Source organism: Trachurus trachurus (genome assembly GCF_905171665.1).
Source record: "Trachurus trachurus genome assembly, contig: scaffold_125_arrow_ctg1, whole genome shotgun sequence".
NCBI lineage: Eukaryota > Metazoa > Chordata > Actinopteri > Carangiformes > Carangidae > Trachurus > Trachurus trachurus.
Genome location: NW_028155239.1, coordinates 143,681 through 156,794, shown reverse-complemented (window position 1 = coordinate 156,794; position 13,114 = coordinate 143,681). Strand labels below are relative to the sequence as shown.

At 40.6% G+C, this 13,114-nt stretch overlaps 2 protein-coding genes across 3 annotated transcripts; one reads left to right on the top strand and one right to left on the bottom strand.

Moving 5' to 3' along the window:
- The first annotated feature begins 532 nt into the window (after positions 1 to 532).
- Positions 533 to 7,118, top strand: fktn (fukutin). 2 transcript variants are annotated; one of them, XM_084001394.1, is made up of 10 exons: positions 533 to 803; positions 997 to 1,053; positions 2,371 to 2,568; positions 2,696 to 2,842; positions 3,613 to 3,743; positions 4,704 to 4,836; positions 5,633 to 5,762; positions 5,853 to 5,986; positions 6,607 to 6,731; positions 6,858 to 7,118. In XM_084001394.1, the coding sequence occupies exons 1-10, from the start codon at positions 702 to 704 to the stop codon at positions 7,069 to 7,071; spliced, it is 1,371 nt and encodes a 456-aa protein (XP_083857520.1). In that variant the 5' UTR covers positions 533 to 701; the 3' UTR covers positions 7,072 to 7,118. The 2 variants fall into 2 exon arrangements, with proteins under 2 accessions (XP_083857520.1, XP_083857519.1); XM_084001393.1 differs by having other exon boundaries at positions 2,368 to 2,568.
- Positions 7,119 to 8,028: 910 nt separating this feature from the next.
- Positions 8,029 to 10,662, bottom strand: ufc1 (ubiquitin-fold modifier conjugating enzyme 1). Its single transcript, XM_084001412.1, has 2 exons — positions 10,246 to 10,662; positions 8,029 to 8,549 (listed from the first exon to the last, which is right to left on the bottom strand). Exons 1-2 carry the CDS (start codon positions 10,531 to 10,533, stop codon positions 8,322 to 8,324), a joined length of 516 nt encoding a protein of 171 aa, XP_083857538.1. The 5' UTR covers positions 10,534 to 10,662; the 3' UTR covers positions 8,029 to 8,321.
- Positions 10,663 to 13,114: the final 2,452 nt, after the last annotated feature.

Genomic DNA, 13,114 nt, shown 5'->3' with positions numbered 1-13,114 from the left:
TTCAGCAGTGTATCTTTATCTTCACATGGTAGGCTACTGCTATTGTTATTGACATCTTAATTTATTATGGCTTCTCACTTTTTGTTCTTTTATGTCTCATTGTGACTACATGTACGAGTATGTGTGTGTGTTATGTTTATTCATTATCATAATATTGTTACTATTTTATAACCTATTATAGGAATAATAATATGGAGAAGGGTGGAATTTAATAAGATTCATCTTCTTCGCACTCCTTTTGAACATAAATAATTTTAATATTTCGTTGCTGTTTTATTTTGCGTTGTTGCGTCCTGTATTTACTGTTTTTGTTTGTTTTTATTTTTGTTCTTCTTTTATTCTGTGTTCAAATAAACTTCCATTCATTCATTTTATTTATTCAGTCATTTAATTAATTAATTCATTCATTCATTCAATCTGCTTGTTTTGCTGTTGTATGATTTGCGCTTCATCTCTTGCAAAAAAAACAGATAAATCACAACAGACAGATGTTTTCAGGCTTTTACTCTGAAGGTCCCAACCGGAAGTGGCCGTCCTCTTCATCCGGTTGTCTTTTAAAGATGGCGGCGCCTGTAGATGCCGCAGACCGTTATTCTTTGGTGTTTTCCACGTTATTCTGAGGTTTATTAGTCGCAGCGAGTCGCGAGCGCAGAGCTCCGGTGCTGATGTCATGACGTCGGGTCACCGTGCAGCGTGACCGGATGCCTCGCGTGAACCGGACGGCGGTTTTATCGCTGCTGATCGTCTGCAGCTCCGTGTTCCTGCTGTTCCAGCTATATTACTACCGGAAGTACGTCAGCAAGGTAAGAACAACACACGTGACGTCGATAAACAATAATATGAAATCTCTAATCAACAAAATATTAACATAAATAAAGATGTATATATATAGGCCTATATATTGCAATTTTGACATATAAATAATGAATAATAGAGTAAATCATATTCGTATTTGTACATAAGACTCTGATATTATCGATGATGCTCTTTGTACAGTCTGGACCTCACATCCTGAGCCAAACGGGTCACCTGTCCGCCAGCGACATCCAATGGGTAAGTCAGTAGCACTCATGTATGGCGAGCGGATTTAATATTTAACAAAGCTAAGTTTGACTAACCGGAATTAAAGCAGAAGTAAGCGATCCGGTCGTTTTGGGTAATGCTGCGTTCCAGGCAGGCTTTTGAAACCATAAATTACAGCTTCAAGTCACGACTTACAATTTTGTAGCGTTCCAGGCAACCCACTCGTGTTTCTCCGACCTGTTTTACCTGTGAAAGTCACTATAACAGCCACTCGTAACTTCCGACCCGTGAACTCGTACCAGATCGTCGGAAAAACACGGGTTGCCTTGAACGCACCATAACGTCTTGTCAGCCGATGGAGTTAGCAGCCCCCGCCCTCGTCATGGATCTATTGGTCCTCGTCCCTACGTCACCACATTCAGGCGCAACCCTTGGCTGCACACACAGCCCTTCATGCCGTTCTCTCTCCTCATTGGATAAAAACTGTAGGATACGAGAAAAGTTTTCTCCTCGGCTCAGAGCAGAGCAGAGAGACTGACAGACCCGTGTTTCGTTCCAAACGCTCTATGTAAGTGATTGCTGTCGGAAGATATAACTATTTAAGACTTATATTAACACAAAAATATCGCTTACTTCTGCTTTAACATTGTAGATATCAACAACGTCTTTCTGACTAGTCGTAAGTACATTTTGAATAGTTGAATAGATTTTTCATTCAAGATATTTGTATTTCAGTTTTGCCTCGTCAAAAAAAACCATTTCAGATATCCACAACTACATTCTTCCTAGGACAAATGACGTCACTTTTGCCATTCATGTGTATGGGGTTTGTTATTACAGATATCTACAATTCAGTTGCAGATATCCGCTATGTGAATTACATTACAGATATCTGTAACTGAGTTACGACTATTCCTAATTCCAGTTTGAGATATCTACAATGTCATTTCACCTAGTCAAAACTTAATTTAAGATATCTGAAAAGGGACATGTATGGATCTTTAATTGAGGTGAATTAAAGATATCTTGAACTTGAATTATGACTAGTCAGAATCTAATTATAGATATCTCAAACTGGAATTAGTACTAGTCGTAATTAATTTACAGATATCCGTAATTCACTAAGCGGATATCTGCAACTGAATTGTAGATATCTGTAATGAAAAACCCCATACAAAAGACAAAAGTGACGTAATTTGTCCTAGGAAGAATGTAGTTGTGGATATCTGAAATGTTATTTTTGACTAAAACTGAATTACAGATATCTGCAACTTTTAAATGTTAAAATGACTTGTCATAACAGTCTCCGTGGTAACTAACCATCCTGTTTCTTTTCCTCCGCAGCAGACGGTGAAGAAGTTCCTGGCGTTAGCGCAGCGTTTCCACCTGCCGGTCTTCCTTGCTGACATAGCAGCGCTCACGTTGCTCTCCCAGGATGCACTGCGGCAGCGCGATCGGCAGGTGCGAGAGCCGCACTGCAGCTTCCTGTGCACTGGCCGTCCAATCACATCGTTCGCTCTGCAGGCCAACCTGTGGAAGTACGACGTGAGTAGCGGGAAACGACAGAACCAGAGAGACGATAACACTCTTCTTCTTCTTCTTTCTTATTAGGATTAAACTCTATGAAACGTAACTCATCACCAGGTTAAATGTTTGTTTCTCCCCGTGTCAGCCTGGCTTCCTATTGGCTGCCGAGCAGAAAGGCTTCGAGCTGCTGGAGCTGCGAGGACAAGACCCGCGATTGGCCAGTCTGGACACCCTATCAGGAGAGGACATCCCCCTCCACTTCCTGTTACGCCTCCATGGTTACACCATCCAGGTGAGTGGGGCCATAGATATATAGAAGAAGACTAAAATCAAGGATTCAGGAATTCAAAATAGAAATCCACTACTATATTCAAACATGTAATGGGAAAAACAGAAAAGCTATAAAAAACATTAGACATTTATAAATCATTAAAAACATCTGTATGATTATTATTTGAAACGATAACCCCTTTTTTCTTTTCATTTTAATTGTGTAAATAGATATGTATGTGAATATTTAGTTAGATTTTTGGTTTAAGGTTCTTTCTTTGGTGTGTACATAAAATAAAAATAAATAAATGAATAAATATAATATAAGAAGACTATGACTCGCCCAACGCTGCTGCCCAATGACACAGCGTCGCCACACGGCCGCCACCTTGCGTCAGTCCACTCACTCCCTCGGAGCTTTAAGCCTCTGGTTCATGTTCTACTAAAATAAACAGAACTTGCTCAGTTTTTGACCCATTTTTAAACGGTTTGGTTTGTTATGAACGTCAGAAATGCAGTTATTATACCAACTATTTTAATCATGTACTTTTCTATGGAGGTAACACTATAGTAACATTATGCAAAAAGTTAAAATAATAGCTATACAGACAAAATTTCACTGACTTCTGACTTCACCCATCTACTGCAGCTAGAGCCAGAGCAAGTGGACTGATACAATATGGCCGCCATCTGCGCGTAGTCCGATCCGCCGGCTTGAGTGGGGCGACTTGGTGACACGACAACATGGCAACAGCCCAGAAACAAAATGTGTGTGTTTGTGTTTTGTCCCAGGTGGTGTTCCTGTACGAGCGCAGCGGGAACTACCTGTGGCACGGTACGCTACGCCTCAAAGCTAACGTTGACCGAAGCTTCGCTCCGTTCAAACTGCTCGACTACGGACGCCATGCTGGGGCGTACGACAGGTACAACACCATGCAGAAAGAGAGAGAAAGAGGACCAATAACTCTAGTAGACATGATGAATCACTTATCAGATGTGATCAGCCCTTTAAAGTGATACGCCAACATTTTTTTTCGTGTCTTGCCTCACTCCCGAGTCCATGACCAGCAGATAGACACCATCCTTTCGACTGTGCGTGCAGTAACAAGGGAGATAGAGCCGTATCGCCTGTAATTAGCTTAGCTCAAACACTAGAAGTGTATAGGTAGTGTTATCCTGCCTCCTACCCGAGCTGAAATCAGCAGTCAGAAGCTGATTTCATTTTAGCTCTAAACTCTGTAAATATATCACTTTATCGACATTTCAAAAAATTTTAGGCGAGAAAGTAGCCGTTTAGCAGTGTGTCGTTAATTTGTCTAAATACCAGCTGTTTACAATTTTGTTCGGACAAATTTGGCGCTACTCAAGCTAGCCGTTGTGACCAACACACTTCCGGTTACTTTCACAAAATAAAACGATCGTTGCCCTTTACATACAGAAGTGCTTTTACTTCGAAATAGGAAGCTAACCTACCCTCGATGTAGCTAGCTTGGACCAAAATAAACCGTCTTTGCTTGAACCCTCCGTTTTGACCGATCTCGTCCCGTTACCGGCATTTGACCGCTCAAGATGCCTTACCGGAGAGTTTTGTCAGCTCTGAGACGAAGATCGGTCCGCTTAGAGTTGCTGAAGAGTGTCTTTGATGACTTTAGGTGGAGGCAGGCTAACACTATCTATACACTTCCAGTGTTTGAGCTAAGCTAATTACAGGCGATATGGCTCTATCTCCCTTGTTACTGCACGCACAGTCGAAAGGATGGCGTCTATCTGCTGGTCATGGACTCGGGAGTGAGGAAAGACACGTTCAAAAAAAAGCGTATCCCTTTAAGTATCAATTACATGTGAATATGAAGGTGGTGGTTTTGTGTGGTCGCCCCCTGCAGGCCGGAGCTGGTCCTGACCGTCCTGGACGGCCTCGACATCCAAGTGCCGCGCAACATCTCCCGTTTCCTGTCCGAGCAGCGACACGCCCGCTTTCTGGAATGCCGATACCGTGATGCCCGCAACTTCCTGCAGGTCTGATAGAGAGAGGGCAGCGCTTTTATTGTGAAAGAGGGGTGGGGACAGGAAACTGGGTGTAATCATGAAAAAGATAAGAAGAGCAAGTCACATAACAAGCCCCAAAGCAGGAGATCGCCAGTTCAACTCCATTTTTGTGCATATTTGTCACCCTTAAATGTTGAAGATAATTTTAATATTAGACAAAGATAACCCAAGTAAATATAAAATGCAGTTTTTAAATGATGATTTAATTTATTATGGGAAAAAATGATCCAAACCAACCTGGCCATGTGTGGAAAAGTAATTGCCCCCCTTGTTAGATCATGGACTAACTGTGATAAGTTGCACTGTGGATCATTTACTGCCCTTATGTCTATCTACACTGCTGCTGTCAACAAAGACATAAGAAGAGAGAGAAAAATCCTGATCCTAAAACAAAGTGAATAAGATGGGAAATAGAAGAGTTAAACATAATTTTATAAAAATTGCAAATAAGAGATAAAATGTTTTTACCAGAAGTTCAAATCACCATTGTTCAAAATATTTTACAAAAGTTTAGAAAAAGCTTTTGTTTTTTATGACAAAATGTGCAAATAAAATGTGGTTTAAAATGAAATAAGTTGGTTGTTGACCCTTTAAGTCACATGATGAAGTTAAAAAATATATTATTTTCTCAAACTTGTTTATTTAAATTCATAAATCTCATCTTAAATTAATGAATGATAATCAGCTCCAAGTCAATAATCAATAAAATGATGTTCTCTCTCTCTCTCTCTCTCTCTCTCTCTCTCTTCGCTGAATGTGAATGCAGCTCTACCCTGACGACTCGTCTCAGAGCGCCGTGGATTTCCGCAGGAAAGTGAAGTCGCTGCTTCATTTAGCCGCTCGGACGCTCGCTCGCCTCGGCATTCCCTTCTGGCTCAGCAGCGGCACCTGTCTAGGTAAGAACATAACTAATCTAACACAGTATCATGTTGACGTAGCCGTGTAATTAATTAATTAAAGGCCGTCTGCTCTGTCGCCCCCCGCAGGCTGGTTCAGGCAGTGCAGCGTCATCTCGTACAGTCGCGACGTTGACATCGGGATTTTCATCGTGGACTTCAGGACGGACATCGAGGCGGCGTTCAGAGACGCTGGTCTGTCGCTCAAACACAAATTCGGAAAGGTCAAAACTTTACTGTTCTTTAAAAAAAACTTGTATTTCTGTCTTTGTAGTTTAAATTCCAACAATGTTTCATGAAGCAGCAGTGTTTTTTATCTTGGAAGGACTTAAAATGAATGTACGTTTATATTTATCCAGTATTTATTTTAATCTAAAGCTTATTAACATGTAGGTATGGGAAGCCAAATGGTTCATAATTCATGTCCTTTCTATTCTAGTGTATTGTAAATGGTTTTCACCACGAATATTTATGTAGTGAAACTGAATCTGTCGTCATCAGGGAACTCATGCACCTTGATTTTTCTATGTGCAGCTTCTGTTGTTACGTGATGACTGAGTCAGTACAGAATCTGGCTGCAGCTCCTAAATAATGATGTCATCAACGCCCTGGTGACTTAATATATATATATACAGGCCAAAATAATACAAAGGTCAACTAGTTCTTCTGAATGTCCTGACTTTACTAATCAACTTTTAACCTGAAATAAATAGTTAACACAAGTTTCTAAATAATGCACAAGTCCCTCGTCTCTTCTCGTGTGTTCAATCTGTATTTCATATATTATGCCATACATATACACTACATGCATTTTGAAGAGTTGTCTTTTATTTTGAAAGTGCAGGTGGAGGACAGTCTGGAGCTGTCGTTTCTGAGCGAGGACGTCAAACTGGACGTTTTCTTTTTCTATAAAGACAGAGACATCGTCTGGAACGGAGGGACGCAGGCAAAGAGCGGCAGGAAGTTCAAGTAAATTTAAGCGTTAAACATCCGTGTGTGAAATAAAGACTCGACGACAGGTGATAACACACCTGGATGAGTTCTTATAATAATGAAGTTTTGTGTTTTGTGTTTTTTCTTGTTTTTGTCGTGCAGGTACATCTTCCCGCAGTTCTCGCTCTGCTGGGCGGAGCTTCTGGAGCTGAAGGTTCGCGTGCCGTGTGAAACACTGGACTATGTTATGGCGAATTACGGCGCCTCCTGGGGCGTGCCGGTGAGGAGCTGGGACTGGAAGTCGTCGCCTAGCAACGTGCAGGAGAACGGGGTGTGGCCTCTGTCCGAGTGGGCCGAGGTTATTCAAGTTTACTGATGTGAGGAGAGAAATGAAATGACGACAATAAAGACTGAAATGTGGAAAAACAAGTCGAACTGAAGGTTGTTTTTGTGTGTTGATGATGTCACAACATGATGATGTCACAACATGATGATGTCACAACATGATGATGACCTCATCCACCAGTGTTGTGCCTGAATGTGTTCAATGAATGATCGTTGATATTTTGGGTGAGCATGAACTGAACGGAGTGTATTTCCACTTGATGAACGTTACTGTTCAGTTCAGTTCAGCATTCATTCTGGCATTTGTGAACCGCGCTCTCTCATGGTGTAAAAACTAAAGAGTTTGTCAGATTTCCATAGAGCCTTCCATGCAAAAATTCAGCTAAAACATACCGTAACCTATGGAGAAACATTTGTCTCTATTTTTCAATCAAATAGAATAGATTTGCAACCAAAAAAGAGATTTGAGAGCAAAAGAGAATAGGTTGCAATTGCAAAAAAAAAATGTTTTGAGAGCATATTTCTTCAACTTCAATCAAAACTTAATGTTTGTAAGTAAAAACTTATGATCATTTTGCTTATAAATCAGTCCTCTTTGCTTGCAACACCAGCCACCACAGTGTGGCACTGCTGCATGCATGGATAATGAATGGATCCAAAATTGGATACGAAGATGAAATTTGACACATAGCCTAGTTTCAGTGTTAAAACTGATAAAATAATTCTAAATATATGTATTATCTGTAGGCTAATATATGTATAAAATAAACCTTGCTGTGGCAATAAGTTTGAAAAATAAAAGCTTGCAGCAACGTACTGAAAAATGACTATTAACTAGTTTATTTTTGGAACCGTTTACGTAGTTTTTAATTTTTAACTATGAACTGAACTACCAGTAGTTCATTATAAAATGTGTGAACTGAACTTTGAACTAGTTCATGTAGAAAGTGGTGAACTTTCCCAACACTGAACAACAACAATGATGATGTCAGGTTAAAGACAGACATTTTAATGACTATTATTCATTTTAAATGTGTAAAACAAGTTGAGCTGAAGGTTTATTTTGTGTGTGTATGTTGATGATGATGATGATGTCACAACATGATGACCTCATCCACTAACAACAACAATAATGTCAGGTTACAGACAGACATGTGCATGAGCATCGTTTTAATGACTATTATTCATTTTAACGTCGTATTGTTTCCTCTGTTCATCTCCTCATCAGTTTAACTCGGAGTCAAGTTTCAAGTCTTCATCATCAACATTGGTCCTGTGACGTCACTCCGCCGCCACCTCGCCCTGTCCCTCCTTATGGACCACGAGTCCTTTACTGATCAGGTCCGGGATCTCCACCGCGAGCCACGGTCCGAGTCCCAGCGCCATCAGGTGCGCCAGGCCGAAGCGCGGCGCGTTGCGAGCCCACAGCGGAGCAAAGTGCTCGGTGAGGCAGATCTTCCCCCCGCGGTACATCTTGGCCGTCTTCCCGTCCAGCTCCGGTATCGCCACCTGAAAAAGAATATTATTTAATTAATCTTATTTTAATTCTTGCAAAGTTTTACATCCACAAGTGTAAATTTGACAAAGTAAAACCCATTTTTTGTGTTTTCATGAAAGAACTGGTGGTGTATTTCAAGTCAATTTCCTTTGCTAATAACAAGGAAGCTATCAAAACTATAAATCTGTGCTCCTACTTTAATATCTTTAATTCAATTAAATTTTCATTGCTCATGTCCCCTGGTGTATCTTACTTTTTAAATTTTTTTTTATTTCTATTTAGGTATGTATTTATTTTGTTGTCACATCTATTTGTTATCTACGGTGGCCCTGAGGTGAAAATCACAACAGCAAATCAGAAAACACAACGGCAAAAGAGAAAACACAACACAAAAAGAGAAAACATGTTTAGTAATTTGCCCTTGTGATTTGCACCTCAGGGCCACCGTAGTTATCCAATTGTTATTAAAGGTACATTGTGTAGGAATTACTCCCATCTAGCGGTGCGGTTGTAGATCGCAAGCAACTCAGTCGTATTTTTCATGCTGCATTCACGTGAAATTGGGCAGACGGCAGACAGATGACAGTCGCTGCACGTAACAGCATAAACAAGCCTCTATGTGAACAAGTGGTCCGTCAGCACGAGGCAAAACAATACACGTGACAATATGTTGTCATGGCGATGTCGTATTGTTTACCTGACCCACGTTTTACCGGCTTTCTCTGGACTTCTGTGACTAAAATGACATCTGGTTTGTTACCGACGGCCGTCTGCCCGACTGCAGGTGAATGCAGCATCAGTGTAACGCTCCATTCCTCCTCACTGCGTTACCACGGTGACTTTTCACAGACGCCACCTCCACCTGAGCCGACAGCTCCGGTGTCTCCGCTGAGTTTCCGTGGTTTCCTACCGTCACGCTGCCACCATAGACTGTAAAAAATATGGACGTAGCGTCCGTGACGTCACCCATTGGTTTTGGGGAGTCGTTTTTGTCAATCCAATATGGCGGCCTGAACAGCGCCATGTTGGATTGGCCGGCCGAGAACCCGCCCACTGGCCTCGAAGCAGCTGTCCACGGAGCTGCTCGGACCTGTCGCTCAACGTTTCCGCGCCCTAATTGGCCAGAATTTTAACCTAATAACAGTAAAACGGTAGAGTTAAAAAAAATTCACCCCCCTCAGAGTGTGTGCGGGGGTAGAAACTATCGATTGAAAAAACGTGCTGACACCAGGCTTTTAACATGTTTATTGAGGATGTCGGCGATTTTAACATGGGGGTCTATGGAGAATGCTGCTTTCTGACACCAGCCCCCAGAGGAAGCCGAGGGGATTGCAGTTTTTTGAACGCGGAAGTGAGCTTCACTTCTCAGACAGACAACTGCCCCATTGGCTGCCACTGAACGTAGGCGACACGACATGGCAACACGACATGGCAGCCAGCACCGAGCTTACCCGCTCCATGTAGATATGAACGGCAAATTCAGAGCTGAAAGGAACACTTCAATTTGTTGATGGGGGGGATTACTGATTAATGATAAACAGACTTTTGAACCAAATAATCGATTTTCGTGAATAGATAACAGGAGAACTTACACAATGTCCCTTTAATGTGATGCTCATCATATGGTTTTATGCGCTGTTTGTGTATTTTGTAAAGCAATAATAAAGTTGATGGAAAAAACAAAACAAAACAAAAACAAAAACAAACCTCGGGCGCCGTGTCGGGATACGTCACCGGGACGTCAAACTCCACGCGGAACTCGTAGCGCAGCAGCTCGTGGATGAACCAGCAGGTGCCGGTCCAGCGCGTGCCGTCGGCGTTGGACTCGAGGCGGAACCAGTCGTTGTCGGCCTCCTTGTTCTGCTCCACGCACCGGATCAGAGCCTGGTACTCCTCCTTCAGCCGCTGCGGCCACAGCGCGCGGTCCCGCGGCCCCACGTGCGTCTTGAGCAGCGGGATCTGCGCCACGGCCCTGCGCGTGGCCTCGTCCGCCATCTGCAGCCGCGAGCGAGATAATAAAATAAAAATAAAATCTATCTCTCTCCTTCTCTAACTAAAGGGAAACCAGGTCCCAGGTTCTGTCGCTGTGGAGCTTCTGGTCTCAGGACTGACGTGGACTTCCGGTCTGTTCGCGTCATAGAGCACTTCCTGCACAGGATTTTCAGAATAAAACTTTCCGAATGATCTTGTATGGCAACCCAGCAGGGTCACAATTCACCTGCTTCATATCAGGTGGCGTCATCATATACACAAGAATAAATGGAATAACAGCAAGCCCAACATAAACTGTTTTAAGAATGAAATTAAAAACTATATAACATCCCTAAAGGTGTTATCGGAGGAAAACCAGTCCATAAATGAGTTGTATGAAACAATGTCAGAGTCTCTTGCTCTTTGAGTTTACAGTCCTATGTTCTTAAACACGCTTGATGCACTATGTTGAAATGTCAACCCCTGTTAATTATTATTTTTATTTTATTTTACCTGTTTGATATGTTGTAAGCTTGTATTGTTTTAAATGCAAGCAAATGTTTTTTCCTCAAATGAGTTCAAATTGGAATGTATGACATTGTGAATTTGAAATAAAGCTTTGAAAAAATAAAAAATATCAGATGGCATCTCTAGCTAAAACAATTGGAAGTTTTTTTTATTTTATTATTTTATTGAACAAATAGATATGTACAAACACTCATACTATACTATACATAGGTACTTGATATAAATATATGGGTTAGTGTATTATAGGCTATATTATTATTACAGTATTATATAGATAGTGGTTATAGTAGAGTCAATTAATTATTTGTGGAGGGTATTATTATATTATTATATTATGGAAACCTGGTTGGAGCTGTCTTGTCTTGTTATTTTGTTGTTGTGTTGGTCATGTAGTGAATGTATGTCATGTTGTTAAGGTATACTGTATATTGTTTTGTATCTGATATATATGAGAACCCAGGGAAAGAAAAATACAATTATTATGATCATATAGGCTATCATCATTTTTATCAATAATACTACACAGTTTAATTGGATGTTTAATTTTCATAAGATTGAAGGCTTTTATGAAATGACAAAATTTGTTTTGAAACATATCAAACCTAGGAGATGGTTTTAGAAATTTGCACTTTGCATTGTTTTTAAAGACTTTATTGCAAAGCATCTTTCATTGCCTTCACATGCACAATCATTCTTTCCAATCTCTTTGCATCTTTGTGCAATTTTTTCAAGTTTATTACTCACAAAGCAAACGAACGAAAATTAATGAGAACAGACAGGATGAGAGTATTATTGAGGAGAAAGTCATCTTAAAACAAGTTTGTATATGACGTCGATGTATGAAACCAGTCCACAAAGCATCAGAGAACTTGCAAAGGAAAAACAAACAATCAGAAGTTTCAATATCCTCACAGAACACACACTGGTTAGTTTCAAAACCGAATCTCAGTCGTAAGAATTCACATCATCGTCCCTCACATCGACTGAGGACAAACTGCAGGACAGAAACCTCCTCACAAACAAAGTGAGGAAGGTGTCTTATAAACTAATTCACAGACACTACCCTGCCTGGCATTAAGACATCTGCTCTTTGTGTGAGTCTGACTCTGAAACAATGATGCGTCTGTGTTGGAAAAGATGTAAGCTACTGTTTGGTTTCCATGACAACAAAAGCAAAGAAAAAACAGAAAGAGTTATATGTAATAAATTTGATGATCATTTTAGGGAAATACCACAAATTTTGTCACTCAAAACCTTCATTTATAGCTTTTACTGAACAGTGCATCAAACATACTGTATATCTGACTCTAACAACAAATAAAGCTGCTAAAACTTAATAGGCCTACGCCTATTTGTCATTATTCGATATCTTTATTTGAAAACTCCCCCTGGCTCCTGTTTGATTGTTTGTATAGCCTATCTATTGTTAACTGCACTTGTACTTTGCTGCTGTTATCGTCAATAATTAATAAAATTGTATTAACTGAGATATATAACATGGACTGATGATTAATATTACATGCAGTTAGGTTGCACAATTCTCCGGTATGGAGGGAATTGAAGAGGGTACAGTGACACTACGGCACTTTATGGTGTACTAGAGCACTTTTGAGCTGGACTATAACTTTTATTCTTTTAACTTGTGTTATTTATCTATGTATTATTAATTATTAATGTTGAATCTGTGGTGTGTTTTTTTATTGTGTGAATGAGCAGCTGACCAATGGGTAAATTTCCTTCGGGATCAATAAAGTTGAATCTATCTATCTATCTATCTATCTATCTATCTATCTATCTATCTATCTATCTATCTATCTATCTATCTATCTATCTATCTATCTACAAGGGGGTAGGACTAGAAAAGCTCTCAACTTCTTACACCTTTTGAACATGACAGGTATCTTCTTTTGAGATGACAATTATTAAAGCAGAAGTAAGCGATCCGGTGGTTTTGGCTAACTTCTTGTCAGCCGATGGAGTTAGCCGTCCCCGCCCTCGTCCCTACGTCACCACATTCACGCGCATCCCTTGGCTGCACACACAGAGAGGACTGCCCCTTTATGCCGTTCTCTCTCCT